This window comes from Falco punctatus (assembly GCF_963210335.1).
Source record: "Falco punctatus genome assembly, chromosome: 18".
Lineage (NCBI taxonomy): Eukaryota > Metazoa > Chordata > Aves > Falconiformes > Falconidae > Falco > Falco punctatus.
The window spans coordinates 6,164,422-6,180,853 of NC_137598.1; the positions used below are offsets into that span (position 1 = coordinate 6,164,422).

Sequence of the window (16,432 nt, forward strand, 5' to 3'; positions counted from 1 at the left end):
GAGTGTAAACCTCTGTATGTTTTAAAGTGCATATAGTGTAAAGAATTAGTGAGTATATGGTGGGGGTTGCTGCTAAAAGACAAAATTTGTCTCTGAGCAGTTACTCTGTGCTGTTTTGGCATCAATTTGGCGAGCCAGCCAGGAGAACTCTCCACCAGTGCTGGAATCCAGGGGCCTGGGGACCCTCAGGGCCCCCGACTGCATCTTCTGTCGGCAAGACTCCCCTGCCTCTCGGCTTCTCACACAGGTGGACAAGGACTTCTGCACAGCATAAAAGGTATTTATATTTATTCTTTGTTTTGAATATTTGATTATCTTAAGATTTGGTTTTACCCCATAAGGCGAAAGATGGGACGCTCTCCTGCAGGGTTAGAAGAAGGGACGCCTTCTGAAAAGGGTAATAGCCCTATTTGATTGTCTTAAGATTTGGGAAGCTAAAAACTTCCTTTAGGTTGTCTTCAGATTTGGGGAATTCCTAGAATATAACAACTGAAATAGCGCTCTGTGTCTTGTTTGTTCTATGTGTTGTCTCGTTACAAGTTCAAAATTGGAGTTAAGAAATGTATGTTGAAAAAAATAATATTCTGGTAATTCTAGGCAAATAGCTAAAAACTTAACACTCTGCTTAAGACCAGAAAAAATTAGAATCTGTTTTTTGGCAACTGTTTATTGAAATGTGTACTTTGTGTGATAATGTGAACTGTCAGCGTTCCTAGAGTTGTATGTAAGTGCACGGTACCGTGTAACATACTGCCTGTGTGACTGAGGGCTGCCCGGAGAGTGTGACGTGTGTGAGAGACGCGGTGTCACTGCGAAGCGAGTGGGGAGTCCCAATCTGCGTGTCTGTGTTCCCCGTGAGGGGCCGGCCAGAGAGGGATGGAGCGATTGAAAAATCGATTTATGAAGTGTTGGAATGCATCATTAGAAATTAGAGCGGGAGACTGTAGAAGAATGGCTGCAGAAGCGTGGCTTTAGAATCTCTGAAGATCTGCACAATCCAGGCCCGGTATTAGAATAGGCCTGTAATCAGAATTGTGCTGAAGTTGCTGTGCTGAAGTTAACAAGAAAGGTAGCCTTGAGCTATTCTTGAATCCTGAGACCAAGTAATTATGTTGTGCCAACAGGCCGTGGCTGTAACAAGCTACAGCTGCTGGGAAAGCAGGTGCAGGGCCAAGAGAGAGAGGGAGCGGTATGGGAAAATAGGGAGTAACAAACTACAAGGCTGAAGCACAGCAACACAATTAGCTACATGGATAGAATGCTTATTTTAGTCATGATAATTAGGGGTGCGAGAACCTCGTGTGTTTAGAGACTACTAACCAATTATATTTCTGCTTTAAGAATATGCATGTGTATCGGTTCTATATAAGTAGTGTTAGAAACTAATAAAGTTGAGCAAGATGCATAACTCATATTGAGCGTCTTCTTGACTCCAGCGAACCCTTCTTCCAACAGGAGACTGGACAAAACATTAGAGCTAACATCATTTGGAAAAAGCATGAATTAGCCTCTGCCCTTAGTGTCGTAGGTGCTGTCTGTATACTCAAAAAAAGGGTGGCAAGTGTCTAAGGTATATTATCTCCTCCGAGGGGGGGGGGGGGGGGGGGGGAAGAGACCAAGAAATAAGGCTAAATAGAGGTCTTGAACTGTGGTGTATGTTCTGAGATAAGTATGGTACCTTCAGTAATAACTAATACATTGTAGACAAATATATCAGACTTATTAGGAAGATGGGGGGCAGACCGAGCCAAGCAATAAATAACAAAACACCCCTGGGATGTATTTTGAAGCATTGGAAAGAATTTGGTGGAATTCCCAGTGGAAATCTGAACAAAAAGATATTTAAAAAATATTGTCAGAATTGGTGGCCTTTGTATACATTAGGTCATGGTGAAAGACGGCCACTCGGAGGAGGTCTTATATTACAACACAATTTTACGACTTATGCTGTTTCTTTGTAGAGAACAAAAGTGGGATGAAGTAATGTGTGCAGATATGTTTGTGTGACAGAAGGAGTGCAGGATTAACACCACCTGATCTTTAATTATGGCTCTAGAAAAGGATAGGGAAAAACTGAGACCTAAACTAGAAAGATGTTCTTGTTGAAATTTTTGTATGCTTAAAAAAAGGGGAAAAAAAAAAGCTCAGGTTGTGGTTCCTTCTGTGGAGCAACCAGAATGAAACACGTAAGATAAAAAAAACTTGTACTAATGTATATAAGATCTGAAGCGGGGTGTGTGTGTGGAGAATCAAAGACCTTGTGAAAGTGATAAATTATTGGGGTGAGTTTGTACAAACCCCCGTAGCCCCTCGAAGGTGTGGCTGAGTCCTGCGGGACGCATGGCAGGGTGTTTGCTGTTTGCCTGCGAAGGCATGGGATGTAAGAACGCAGACTTAAAGCAACAAGGAGCAGATTTGCATTCAGGGTAAGAAAGAGTTAAAACAGAAGTGCTGCTGCAGAGGCAGGCTTGTGTAACCTGCAGAGCAGGAAGAGCATCTCCTGCCCCAAATCCTGATGGTAAGGAGGAGGGGGTTGCTGTTGCTGACAATTGAGCAGAAGGACCTGACAGTGTCACCCCTTGCAGCACAACAGGACCGGTATCAGGCCCTTTAGGGCAGGCAGTGGGTCTAAGGAGAGTAAAGGTGAATCTTTGATGGGGAAATGTAGATGTTTAAAAGTTGGTTGTGAAAGACTTATCAGGATGATCTAATAGAACTAGATAAAGGTTCAAGTTGATTGTTACTAGATAATCGTGATGTAGGAAAAAAAAGAGGTGGAATTTTTAGTGAATACAAAAACAACTTATTTGATGTTAAACTTCAGTGAAAAGAATTTGTTACAGTTGTGGGAGCTGCTGGCCACCAGGAAAACATCCTGAAACCTTTAAAGTACAAACTAAGAAAACAAACAAGAATGCCAAATTCACCAAAATCTTTGTTGGGATGAGATTTATTAGAACATCTAGACGTTTAAAAAAGGAGAAATGAAACCAAAAGTTTAAAATGATCAAGTGATTGAAATCTTGAGCTTATCTTTAATTCAACAGAAAAGTGGAAAAGAGGACCTCCCTGAAGTTAAAGAAATCTTTAACCAGGTATATCTGGAAATAAATTCCAGGTAAGGCAAAAAAAATGCTTTACCTGTTACAGTAAAAATGATAAGGGAAGGCCTGCCTAGTTCAGGTAAAACAATATCCCTTGGTCAGCGGGGCTGTGGGGGGTATTGGCATAAAAACTAAGATAAAATACACTCTGTAGTAGTTCTACTAATGTAAATCTGTGTGTTTTGCCTTGACAGTGACTTGTTATGGGATGTGCAGATGAAACTCTGCATTGACAACGAAGTACAAGGAATAAGGTTGGTCAGGTGCCTCGTACCACAATCAAGGGCAAGACTGGGTTGGGTCTGTGTTTGCCACCAAGAAGAATCTTGAGCTCTGCTGTTGGCTGCAACACAGTAGGCGTTGAGCGGTGGGGACATGTGCCATGCCAGACCTTGGTGTGAGGAAGGGCCCCCTCTGTTATAAGAGGGTCATCCAGGAAGAAAGAACATAAGATGGCCCACTGAGGCACTGGTTTGGAAATTGGAAACCGCCTGGCCGACCATGAGGCTAGATGAGCAGCAGAGAAAGTAGGAAAGGAGGAATTATCCTTAATACCAGATGGTAAAATCCAAACTCTAAGTACAGATGAGGAGTCAAACTATTCTAAAGGAGACCTAAAGCTAATTCAGGACATGAATGGTAAAATAAAATTAAATAAGTGGGCTTATTTGGCAGATGGCCGTATAGTGGTACCATCCAATTTAATCTGGACCACAGCCCTAACAGAACATAATAAGACTCATTGGGGAGCTGGTATGTTATATAAAAGTCTAAATCAGAAATTGATAGGGCGAAACTTATATACTGTAATAAAACAATGTATTAATCCCAATGTAGCAAACAGAATAAAACTAGGGAACATTAGTAGAGGAAATTATCCAGGACAACAGTGGCAAGTTGATTTTTCCAAACTCCCAAGAAAAGGGGGGTACCGGTATTTATTCGTTATGACTGATACGTTTTCAGGTTGGCCAGAAACTTTCCCTTGTCAAACAAATAAAACAAGAGAGGTAACGAAGGGATTGTTAAATGGAATTATCCCCCACTTTGGGGTTCCGGCAACAATCTCTTCTGATAGAGGCTCACATTTTTGTGCCAAAATCATACGAGTGAGTACGGTATTGGGAATAGATTGGCAACTACACACCCCTTACAGGCCTCAAGCAAGTGGAGAAATAAACCATTTAATTAAACAACAGATAGTGAAAATGGGACAAGAGACAAATCTAACTTGGCCACAGTCTCTTCCCTTGGCATTATTAAGAATACGAACTAAACCGAGAACAAAGGATAATTTGAGCCCTTTTGAAGTATTATATGGGAGACCATACCAGTTACAATTTGCCAGAGAAGATTTAAGGCAGTTAGGGGAGGGGTATTTGTGTGAATATGTGAAGACCCTCCAGGGAGAATTAAAAGTTATAAATAAACAAGTATTGGGAACAAGGGCCAGAGGGTTGGATCAACCAGTCCGTTCCTTTAAATCTGGTGACTATGTGTATATAAAGACATTTTCAGGGAAACCTTTGGAAGAAAAGTGGGAAGGACCCTATCAGGTGCTGCTGACAACCTTCACTGCCGACAAGATAAGAGAATAACCAGCCTGGATTCACTACTCTTGGATAAAGAAGGCTCCTGAGAAATCATGGGCTGTCACCCTGGCAGGACCCACGGGACTACGGTTCTTTAGATCGTAAAGAAATCTCCGGAGACACAATGGACTGTCAAAAAGGATCAGGGACATTTGTGTAAAGTTATTCTGATCTTAATTGTAACTGTTGTAGAAATATTAGAAACTGAAGCATGGGTAAACAATACCAGTCTTCAAACATTGCAAATGATTGTTAATGCTATGAAAGCTAAGGAATGCTGGATATGTACCTCTCTTCCTAAAGGAGGCTTGATAACACCCCTGTATGGGGTGGCCTCCCAAAACATGAATTATCTCGATGACAAATGGACTACCTGGCCAGACTTTTGGAAAAAGCCAGACTACGGTGGAGGATATTGCCTATTTGATAATAAAATATCAATTGGGTCCCAGATTTGATTTACAATTATTATTAAGCCTAACCACCACACTATTTATGAAAAGTGATAATAACTGTCATTGGAAAGCTCAAACAAGACAGGAGGAGCATGTCCTGGAAACCCAGGGCAAAATACTTGTTCCCAATCTGATGGATGGAATGATTAAACAGACATCCATGAGATATGGAACAAGGTGCAGATCCTGCATGAAATTACTAAAGATGATTTATCATGGAGTTTTAAAGTTATATGGGACAAACTGACTTTGTGGTTACCTAATTTGGAATGGTTAAAATAGCTTTTATTATAATACTTATTGTAATAGTTTTAGGAATATGTGTATTACTTCAATGTTTTGTTTGGTGCTGTCGAAGAATGATCGTAAGGCATAATGATTTTTTGTAGTTGCAAAAGAATTTGCAAAAGTTACGAGAAAAGGGGGGAATGAATGGTGAATGATGTGCCACTTATCTAAAAGATGATGTAATTATGTTTATCTAAAAGCTGGGAAACGTCCAAGGACCCTTATTGCTAACATGACGGATGTACTAATTGCTAAGTCCTTGGATTTGTCATCTTTAAAAAGGCTGTCTGGTCCCAAGTTCCTGTTGTTTATACAGTGTGGCAAAGACAAGGACTTAAATCATGGTCACTAGCTTAGTGAGATATGTAAATAAGTTCCTGGAATTGTAATGAGTATGTAAACGATTTCCCAGAAAGTTAATGAATAGGTCTGAGTTGCTTGTATAAAGAGGGGACTGAAAAACCCCCTTGGGGTGCACGACTTTGGTGGAGCGATCCCCAATAAAGATAACCTCCACTCACTCGAATACGGGTGAATGATTCTTTAAATCAATCTAGTTGAAGATGCCCCTGCTTCATGCAGGGGGGCTGGACTAGGGCACCTTTAAAGGTCCCTTCCAGCACAAACCATTCTACGATTCTGTAAACTACCACTGTCATTCCAGCCACTGCGTATTTATATATACTTGAGGAAGTTGAAGTCCTTCACAACTGAAATTTTACTCTGAAAGTTCTGAATTGCCTTGAAATTCTCAAGAGCTTTTCTCCAAAACATCCCTTCCAGAGATACTGATACTCAGGTCCTGGATCAAACACCGTACCTGAGGTTGTTTACAGCGGGGCAGCAAAGTTTTGTAGAACAAGTGAGGCCGAGAGTCTGCCCAGACACATTCTCCTCCATGTTCTCCCAGACCCATGTGGCAGCACCTTGAGAAAACACTTTTTTTCTGTTCATTCCCGATAAACACCTCTAACAAAATTTCACCAATGCCCTCCCCCCTGCAGCAGTGCTGCTGTTACCACAGATAGCAATGCAAAGATGTTCAAAGGAAATGGTCTGAAACACTTGGAAGCTAAAGGTCACAATAAGCAGGAAAAGAAAATACTTTACCGTGTACATGAGACTGTTCAAACTTTTTGCCGGTGCAAAGTGGAAATTTCCAGCTACCTGCAGGAGACAGTAATCTTTCATTAAAAAGCCTGAATCTACATAAACAAAGCAGTCATACTGGCAGTTGGATTTTAAAATTTTTATCGGAATAAGACAGACAATAAGCAACTCATTGTCATGGGTGACAATACCAGCAAATATTGTCCTAAAAGAGATATGAATTTCCCCTCTTCCTCACAGGCAGTCATGTGGAAAGCCATAATCACATACCGATGTTGACAACAACTGTTCTATGCAGAGTATTTTAGCGGACATAAAAATGAGAAGAAGGAATCAAGTCTACTGGGAGGGAACTAACTGCTGCTGTAGGAAATATCAAAAGGTATCACAAGGTATCACAGAAACGGAGTGGAGAAAGTAACTGGGAGGGTGAGCAGGCAGAGTAAGAAAACCCTTAATACAATAAACAACAGTGGTCCTATGTATGCATCCATGAAAACAAGCAGTGTTCAAAAATAAAGCACTAAACCTACCACTAAAAAAAACCCCACACTCCAAAATCCCCCAAAAGACAAAGGTTATTAAAGTTTTAACCTTGAATATGAAAAGGATATGGATATCAGGTGTCAGTCCTCCCTGACACTCGCTAGCAATCATACACACCCTCCCCTGGAAGATTTCAGTGCATCAAGCTCACACGCTACATTACACCTTTCAACGTCCGCGCAAACCTATCGCATATGTTAACTGCAGACCCGATGAGAACGGAGATGTGCAAAAGTCCAAGTGCCTAACAATGGCCCCCAGAAATTTCCCTAGTGACACCCACCCACCCTTGGACCCTTGCTACCCACAGCACTCCCCTTTGAATCTTTCCTGCTCACCACACTTTGTGGCAAAGGGTCCTGTAATGGTTCAGCACCCATGATATTCAAAACACAATGTCTGGCTTCATGAGTGAAAGGGCGGGGTGTGTTTGGTTTTGGTTTTGTTTTTCAGAAATAAAGAATGTTGTCTCCAGGAATAGTACACAAAGATGTAAAAAAACCTCCAGATTTTGAAATAAAGTAGTTAAAAAAAATTACCCTGGGCCTGACTGCTAGAATGTACTTGGGTACGTAACCTGCACATCCCAGTGTTTTGAGCTCAGTAACCTGCCAAATGACAGGGTAGTTACATAGTCATCTGGCGCATCTTGTACTACATTTTCATGCACCAGTTGCAAACAACATCTCTTTAAGCATCTTCAACCATGACAACTCCAATAGTCTTGCTTCCACTGGTTTTCTAAAGAAGGGAACATTCCACTCCCTCCAGCACCTCTGCTGACAAGTTGTTGGTTACTGTTATCTCCAGCACCCACCGGTGGTCTCTGTTTTGAGACTAGAAGGGCAGGTGGGACTACCTCACCGCAAAGAAGCTGCCTCTCCCCCTCCAGAAACCTCGGTAAAAAGACTCACTAGCTAGATGGTAGAAAAAGCTAAGCTTCTCCAGCCAGCCCACGTCATGGAACAGGGAATTTGCCCCTTCCCACCCTTTTCCTGACCCTCCTACTGAACCCCTCTACAGGCACAAGTACCTCGCAGAGCCCAGGGGTTATTACAGTCCTGTGAACACTTAAAGTTGGAAAAATGAGCAGAGTGCCCCGACTGTGCCTTCTGACGCTCATCACCACCATGCAACAGGCTCACGGCAAAACCCATCTCTCACCTTGCTGACCTCCAGGAAACCGTACACTCTGCAGCCCTCGTTCTTCTGCTCTTCCATTTTCTGGCTAAATCCTTCCCTCTTGCACTGCTCTATGCTATCCGGGTTCTCAAAGGCCCAGCCTCGTCACCTGTATGCTTCTCTGACATTGTCACAAGTATTGCAGCACCTGCAAGAGCACAAACATCATCTTTACAGCGATAAAGAGACACTCCAGCTCAGGACTCAAATCCCCGGTGGATTTTGTTTCAAAGCAGCAAACTTCAGGAACTGGACACTGAAAGGTGTCCTGAAGGAGCTTGAGTTTCCTGACGTACTTTGTGAGATTTTGGCACGAGGACGCAAGCTGTTTTAATGCAGTGCTTAATTCTGAAGAGGGCTTTAGCTGTCCATTCAGACAGCCAAGTCCATCCTTGGCAAATAAATTTGCTGCAGAAATTACATTTGTTTCTGTGGGAAGTCTCCCACAGTTCTGAGCAGCTTGGAACTTCCCCATGTGAACACAGCATCTACCTGTTTCTATTCCTCCCTTCCTCCGTTTTTAGGGAAAGACTGCCAACATCGGAGGCAAGGTTAATGGCAAACTTTCTTCATTGCTCTTCTACCTCTGGACTCACCAGAGTCTCTGTCACGCTCATCAGAAAAAACAATTGTCTGTCTCTATTCCATGTTGTGCTGGACAAAACAAAAAGTTGAAGGCTGGAATCATGAATCCCTCAAGATGGAAACATCTCTGGGGAAGGATGCAACTTGACAGATGTGACAAACTAAATTACTACAGAGACAATAATAGCAAAGGATAGTCCAGAACCTGTGGACTATCACGAATCCATTCTTACACAAATTTGCAGGTAGAAGGAATGAGAAACACCGAATGACACCCATCATTTGTCTGAGTGATAGGTGTCTGGTCTTTGCTCCCATAAGGATGCAAAGCCTGCAGCAGAAACGAGAAGGCAAAGCCATAACTGGGTTTTATTCCAAGACAGCTCACAGAACAGTGAAATAATTTACACAGTTCCCCTCTGGACACCAAGTAATCCCAGAAAAGGTTCTGTTTGCTAAGATACAATCTTTGTGCTACTGCCCTTAAACAGGCACGCAGACAAAACAGACAACCTAACTGTGCATGCTCTTAACAATCGTGAGCGCAGCACAGGCGTACTATAACACAACAGCTCTCACCATTCTCTGAACAGGTGCCCAGGAGGATTTCACTGCACGGACCTTCACAGACATTTTGGAAAAAACCTCCAACACGTATGCCACATTAACTGTATTGATTCAAGCACTAAGAAGATGTAAATGTTACCGAATGTCCTCTGACTCTGCCCCGTAACAGCTTTCACAGCAATTGGCATCCAAAGCATTTGGATCAAACACCTTTTCTTCTTCTTTCCCCAGTTCTAAGACAAAAGAGGATTCATAGTGACGAGGCACGTCTAGAAACACTATCTTGTACTTCCGCTCTACGCACAGAAACTGTTCTACACATGAAGGAAATGATTTTGTATCAGAATCTGCACATCCTGCACCCGAAACTCACCTGAAAGAACGCACAGGGCCTGTTGAGCTGCAAAGTAAGATCAACAAGCAGAGTAGCATTTGCCATCTGAAGAACACCCTCCATAGAAAGAACCAGCCACCTGTAAGCCTTGCCGGAGCGCCGATCAGATGTGACTTGCACAAAGGCTTTGTTAAAACTTTGTCTAAAGCAGACCCAAACAGCAAATTGCGACCGATACAGGACCTGTTACACAAACAACATTTTAAATAGCAGACAGCAGCGCATAGCGCATAATCCTGTCCCAAGATATGTAGGGAACACAGTTATATATTGCTGTGAAACTAGATCACAGTGGGAATCTCCCAAGTGGAAAACTAACACTCAGCTCTCCAGTACAACGATGCTGACAGTGCACACACATTAACCACTGGCTTACTAGAAATCTCCAAGGAATTTCTATCTTTGTCATGATTTTACAATTCTGCAAGTGTCTGTGCCACCTGTGTGTTGAATGCACAGCCACAGTACAGCTGGGGCACAAATATGTTCTTAAATGCAGAAAGCTGCAGAGGGACTCTTAACAGAGGAGATGAGAGCTGGTGACAGCTGAAACCTGCCAAAGGGCAAGACATGCCTCCAGAAAACTCAAACAGGACCTTTGTTTTCCCAAAACAAATACGAAAGGTCTGTAAACTTTGGAGTTCGGAATAAGCCAGCCAAGGAACTGCATGTCTAAAATTTTCAGAAACATGGGTTCTTATTGGAAGAGGCCCCTTAAAACCAGGCTGTTCCACTCACAAATCCTGAAGGACAGGACCAAGTCTGCTGGATTACAAAAGCCCTCTAAGGCTCACTGTCTAGGCACCGCCACACTACCCTCTTACGAGCCTCGAGAAGGCGGCTTCTTGGATAACTAAGGCCGGGGCAGGTGATAAGTCAGACACTGCTGAGGGGACAAAATGTTATCGGGACCCTCTTTGTTGAGATTGGGAGGTATAACAGGTGGACAGAAGTGACTATGTAAGACATCTGTATTAGCCACAGAAAAAAAGAGATTTTAATTAGGAAGTATGAAATATGCATGAAAAATCAATCGTTAACCTCACTTTATGGTAGTTATGATCAAGCAAATAAAAAATTTTAGAAAAACATACCCATTCTTAAACCACTGTATGAGACTTACTTTCTACAGCTTACAACATTCAAACAAGTTGAGAGTACAATTAAGAATTCAACCAGTATGGGTTTTGATCCTGTAATTACACTAAAAGATAGTGTCAGGAAGAATGCAGCTTAGTAATTCCTACGCTTTGTCAAAGCCATGATTCCTGCCATTTGAAGAACACCTGTACAACACACGGAGTCTTTCAAGATACAGCAACTAGTAACAGCTTTCTGAATGTAGGTAGCTGCCTGTCGAGTTGTCTCAGAGAGCACCCAGAGGTACTGCACACAGCTTAGATACTATAAAGAAACTGCAGTACATAAAACCCCACATGCAAAGTTTTGTGCTGTTAACATGGTCCTCGACTTGCATGCAGATATGACACATGACGCTGGAAAACTCGGTCCAGGTTAAAAGGAAACAAAACAGTAAAGAAAAATAAAAATAAAAAAATTTCAGTCCTCTATCGCCATCCAGTGGAAATGAATGAGATGACATCCCAGCACAGAATGCAACCTACCATAGAAATCATTAAGCTATTAACTATTTTAGTGTAACTATGATCAGGAAAAGCCTCCACATACTACTACATAATATTTAGGTATGCTTTACTAAATTTAAGGTTAATGTTAAATAAAATGTATTTTTAACTAAGAAATTTAAAGTGCCGAAGCAGCTAAGTGGCAGAACCAGGCCCTGTCCCTAGCATAGCCCTAATCCAAGGCTGGTTTAAAACCCAGTCCAGTTAATCAGTGGGAGAACAGAGAAGCAACAGATGATCAATCTGTGGACACATGTGCTTTCAGAAACACAGGCAGTTTTGGAAAAATTGGTGCATGTGAATAGGAACTGCTCTTTCAAAGACTAAGCGCGCTTGAAGGAGCCTGTGAGTTAAAGCAGGCAGAAAGAAGATCACGATCCAAGGAGGAGCTTGGAACCGAGGCAGAGACTGGAACCGAGCAGGTGAATCAACTGGGACAGTCAGGTGATGGATTCACAGAACTGACAGGACCTAAAGAAACTCCTCAAAACTTCAGACATTGACTAATGATCTGATAAGCGTATATAACCTACGCTGTATCCCTTGGTTCTCTGTCACCCACTGGGGTGGTGTCCCAGCTCTGAGTCATGACTACAGCAAGCCCAGCGGTAACCACGTCTGTGTGGATTTTTCCTTTACCAGACAATACTGCTATAGTTGCCATTTAAATAACTGACTGAACATCAAGTGTTACTAACAGAAACTGATAATCATAGAGTTTCACAAAGGTGGGTGGACACTTCCAATCTAACTTGCCACATGTGTGGTGGAAATCAAACTAGCCATATCCTTTTTCCAGACAGCAGAAGAAATTGCTCGTTGCATGCAATGCAATTTGATCACTTTCAAAATGCCTCTCCTGGATGAGACTGTTTGCTCCCTGCAAGTTTCTCTTCCTCTCCATTGATAATATAATGAGCGAGAGCAACCAGTTCAGACCTACTAATCCAAGTGGAGGCTGGCAACACAAGTAAGGCAGGAGGCCCATATGTGGAAACAGAGAATTGGGTACAAAAAAGCGAGGTTTGACCCCAGACATTACATTTGTCACGCCACAGCCTCTGAATACAGAAAGGCTGCTAAATGACACAACAGTAAGAACGCTATCACCTCACTTCTGTGACACCAGAAGGTCTCGTACCTACCCACTGTTCAGTTCTTGGCTTAGTTTAGCCTTTCAGCTTTAAGAACAGAAAAGCTAAATCTGTGTTACAACAAATCAACAACTTTAGTTCATGCCAATACACAGAACTACACTATCTCCCAGAACAGATAACAAGGACCTCACGTTTTAGAAAGACAAAGTCTCGCAGTATTACCGTTAGACTGCAACACTACCAGAATCGTTCCCGGTTTGTATTGAAGTAGAACAGTAAGCCATAACATGTCAAAAAATACAGAGGAGAGGTTTATGTAGCCAAGGACCACTTACTCCAACTTGTAACTGATAAATCAGCTGAAATCTATTAATCAGGTATGCATTAACAAACACAAAGCAAACACAGTAAGACACAAGTTTAGGCTTAAGGGTCAAGTCAGCGGAGCCTTCCCAGGAGAGAGGCTCTTTCCTCTAACCAGCTCGTCCCGTTTCTCAGCCTCCTAGGATTTAAAAATGCAACCAAAGTCAAGTTTTGCCAGAGCAGCTGCTTGATTTCTAGTAGGAAAAGCCTGTTCACTCAGCAGCTTTGCTCCTGAAACGCATCAATGAGTCCTTGTCCCAATTTCAGAGGGACCAGGCAAAGACTTGCCTCGCAAAAGTACCGAGTATAACGTATATACACACACAGAGGAGCTTGTCTGATCTGCCAGTGTAATAGATTTGTGTCCTGTAAACTTTTCAATAGTTTGTGGTGTTTAAAACGCTGTGAATTCAGCCGTCCCTTGTTCCCATGAATCTCATAGCAGGCATACGGTGATGGAAAGACTATGAGAGCATCCATCCAAGAATGACAGAATAGCATCTTACCGCGTCTCTCTGCTTCTGGAGTCACACGATTGGCAGCTTTATCCAAGCGCTGTTTAAACAGCTTGTGCTCTACGTCCTGCTGAGGCTCTCCTGCTCCGTCCATGGCATCGATGCTCAAATCTGAAAGCAGCGAGCAAGGAAAGCGGTCTATGAACACACATTTGTTATGGCCTGTGACGAGCCGAGGAAGTGAAAAGACAGAATCTTTCAGCCAGCAGGGTAAGAATGTGCCAAACCGGGAGAGCATGTACAGCTAGTGTCAAGTGACCGACAGGGAATAAAACACACGGTGCAACACCCTAAACGGCCCTCCCAGGTACGGGGTTTGGTTTGGTGTTCAAGAAGGACAGTTTCCAACTTCCAAGAAAGCGTTACCCTGAAAGGTAGACGCGCTTAAGGCAAAGAGCCAAAAGCAAACCCCTCAAAGCCCAGAACCATTTTCAGGAACACAGGAGTTAAGCCTAAAATTGGTTGAAAACTGCCTCCTACCTCTTCCCCTACCACCTTTCCCCCTTCAACATCAGCACATTTCCTTGTGATCCCTTTTCACAAAAAACATTGAGGTCTGTGGTATCAGCTTGGTACCGAAGCACCACGATGCGCTTGCTGGCTACGTGCTCTCTTAGAAGGCTCATAGCTTCTTCGCACACAACAGCCAAGGCTTCCAGTCTCTCCGGCCTTCCCACGCCCTGTGAAACGTGAGGAAGGCAAAGACCGAAAGACCGATAACATCGCAGGGGATCAGGAGGAAGTCAAGATGCACTACATTCAGAGCCCAACGCATTACCCAAAGGAATTACCACAGCAGAACAAGAGGCAGGAATGATCGGTAGACAGGCAGGTAACATGCACGGCAGCAATACCCAGTCAGACTTGCAGGACTTCCAGTCACTTCATCCCGCAACTTTGTTTTGAATTTAGTTAAAAGGTAATCAGATTGTTAACGCTCATTCTGCTTTTATAACTTCTGGAGAAAGGCTAAGATGTGGCATTGGTATTACAGTCAAAATTCAAGTACAAAATTCACGGCAAAGCTGTGCCTTGCCAAGTGACTTCCAAAGCAGGCTCTCGAGCCTTTCAACAAGACAGTCAAGTCTGGAGTCCCAAGGGAACTCTGTGCCAGCTCTGTCAGTACGACTGAGCTCTCTGACAAGTACACCGCCATACAGAAATGTAAATGGGTTTATGCCTCGGGCTCATTTACAATCTAGAAAAATAATACTGCCCGACCAGACGCGCTGGTTTAAGCACCCAGCAGGCCTGGCTGCGTAACCACGAGGGACCAACAATTCCTCCCCGGCTGTTGCCCAAGCAGCAGCGCAGCACTCGGAAGCAGCGGGCACACGGAGCCTTGCGGGCCCTCGGCAAGTGCAAAAGCTATCCCTCCGCAGTCAGCAGTCCGACTCACAAGCACAAGGCACATATGGAAAAGTAACATCTAGACTGACCTTCAGTTTAGCTCCCCTTGATTTGTCAACGTACAATTCCGGATAAACCTAGATACAAAGAAAAAACAAGAGAGCCCTGTTTCACTGGGAAGCAAATCCAAAGGCCTCTTCCCCTCGGCTGCTCCAGCCCAGGAGCTGACTGTCACGACACAGGATCAGCGAGACACCTGAGCTGCTGCCTCCCAACCCTCCCCGGTAGCTAAGCGCTTGCCGTTTGTAATACTTTTTAGAGAAAACAACAATGGGGAGGGGGAGGCGGAGTTCGCCGCCGGCTTGCCTTTCCTCCCCTTGCCCGCTCGCAGGGGCTGAAGAGGCTCCCGAGCCGCCCCCCCGCGACAGCGTTACCGGAGCCCCAAGGCAGCCCCTGCGGCCCGCGGGGGGCGGCAGCCCCAGCCCGCTGCCGCGGCTCAGGCCGGCGGCTGGGGGAAAGACAAAGCCCCGCGCAGAGCTGCGGCGGCTGCCCGGGCACCCGGAGGCGGCGGGGGGGCGGCAGGGCGCCGCGGGCCGACCCCTCTCCCGGGCCCCGCCGCCACAAGGGAGCACCGGGGCCGCCCCGCCGCCGCTCCTCACCTCCTCGCTGAGGTAGCGGCGCAGCTCCGAGAAGAAAAAAAAAGGCAGCACCGTGAGGAGGCCGCTGACCACCGTCACTGCCGGGGAGACGAGAACCGCCGGCAGCCCCGCCGGGCCCGGGCCGAGCCGCCCGCCTCAGCCCGCCCGCCGCCGGCACCAGGCGCTCCCTGCGCGGCCGAGCGCCGGCCCGTCACGTCCCCCCCGGCCGGCCGCTGCCCGACGGCCACGCCCGGGCTCGCCCCCCGGCCCCCCTCAGACCGACCGCTCACCCAGCGCCGCCGCACGTCCCGGCCCGAAAGGCTCCCGGGCTCCCGGGGAAGCCCCGCACCGCCACCGCCGCTCCAGCGCGCCGCGCGGGCCGGAAATGAACCCACCTTCCGGGGCCGGGCCGGGCCCGCCGCCGGCTCCGCCCACGCCCGCCGGCCCCACCCACGCCCCGCCGGACAGCGCGGCCCGGAGCCGACCGAGGAGGGGCTGGGGCTCCCGTTCTGCGTCGGGCCGGGAAGGGGCTCGGTGCCGCCGCGGGCTCCTCTGAGCCGGCCCTCGTGTCTTTGCGGGCTTGGTGGAGCGCTTCTGCCATCTGGCGAGAAAAAATTGCGTAATGCAGCCGCCGGGTTGGTGAGCGCTGCTGCCATCTAGCGATAAATATTTGAGTACTGCAGCCGGCCCTGTTGGTGGAGCGCTGCTGCCATCTAGCGAAATATAATTGGGTACTGCAGCCGCCCGGTTTGTGGGGCGCTGCTGCCATCTAGCGAAAAAATGTGGCTACTGCAGCAGCGGGATTGGTGGAGCGCTGCTGCCATCTAGCGAAAAATACTTGGGTACTGCAGCCGCACGGTTGGTGGAGCGCTGCTGCCATCTGGCGACCAAAAATTGGTACCAGACCACGGGGCTCGAATGCGTGTCCTCGGAGCGGGAAAGATTCTACCGACGGCGTGACGCGAACCCCGGTCATTGCAGCCGAGCCACTTCTACGCAT

The 16,432-nt window shown here is 45.6% G+C and overlaps 1 protein-coding gene and 1 long non-coding RNA gene across 10 annotated transcripts in view; one reads left to right on the plus strand and one right to left on the minus strand.

The window, feature by feature from the left end:
• Positions 1 to 4,910, plus strand: part of LOC308055216 — a 10,864-nt gene extending 5,954 nt beyond the window's left edge. For all 9 annotated transcript variants that reach the window (XR_013924465.1, XR_013924466.1, XR_013924467.1 and 6 more), the window contains 2 exons: positions 101 to 277; positions 3,299 to 4,910. This is a non-coding gene — a long non-coding RNA (uncharacterized lncRNA). The remainder of the gene's footprint in view (positions 1 to 100; positions 278 to 3,298) is intronic.
• LOC308055203 (endoplasmic reticulum-Golgi intermediate compartment protein 3-like) overlaps positions 1 to 15,809 on the minus strand; it is a 24,806-nt gene extending 8,997 nt beyond the window's left edge. Inside the window, 8 exon segments of the mRNA XM_080368938.1 lie at positions 6,550 to 6,579; positions 6,582 to 6,606; positions 8,260 to 8,382; positions 8,386 to 8,425; positions 9,569 to 9,662; positions 13,436 to 13,555; positions 14,884 to 14,931; positions 15,723 to 15,809. Of these exon segments, the coding sequence (XP_080225064.1) occupies positions 6,550 to 6,579; positions 6,582 to 6,606; positions 8,260 to 8,382; positions 8,386 to 8,425; positions 9,569 to 9,662; positions 13,436 to 13,538 (415 nt within the window). The 5' untranslated portion in view covers positions 13,539 to 13,555; positions 14,884 to 14,931; positions 15,723 to 15,809.
• Between the last annotated feature and the right edge of the window lie 623 nt (positions 15,810 to 16,432).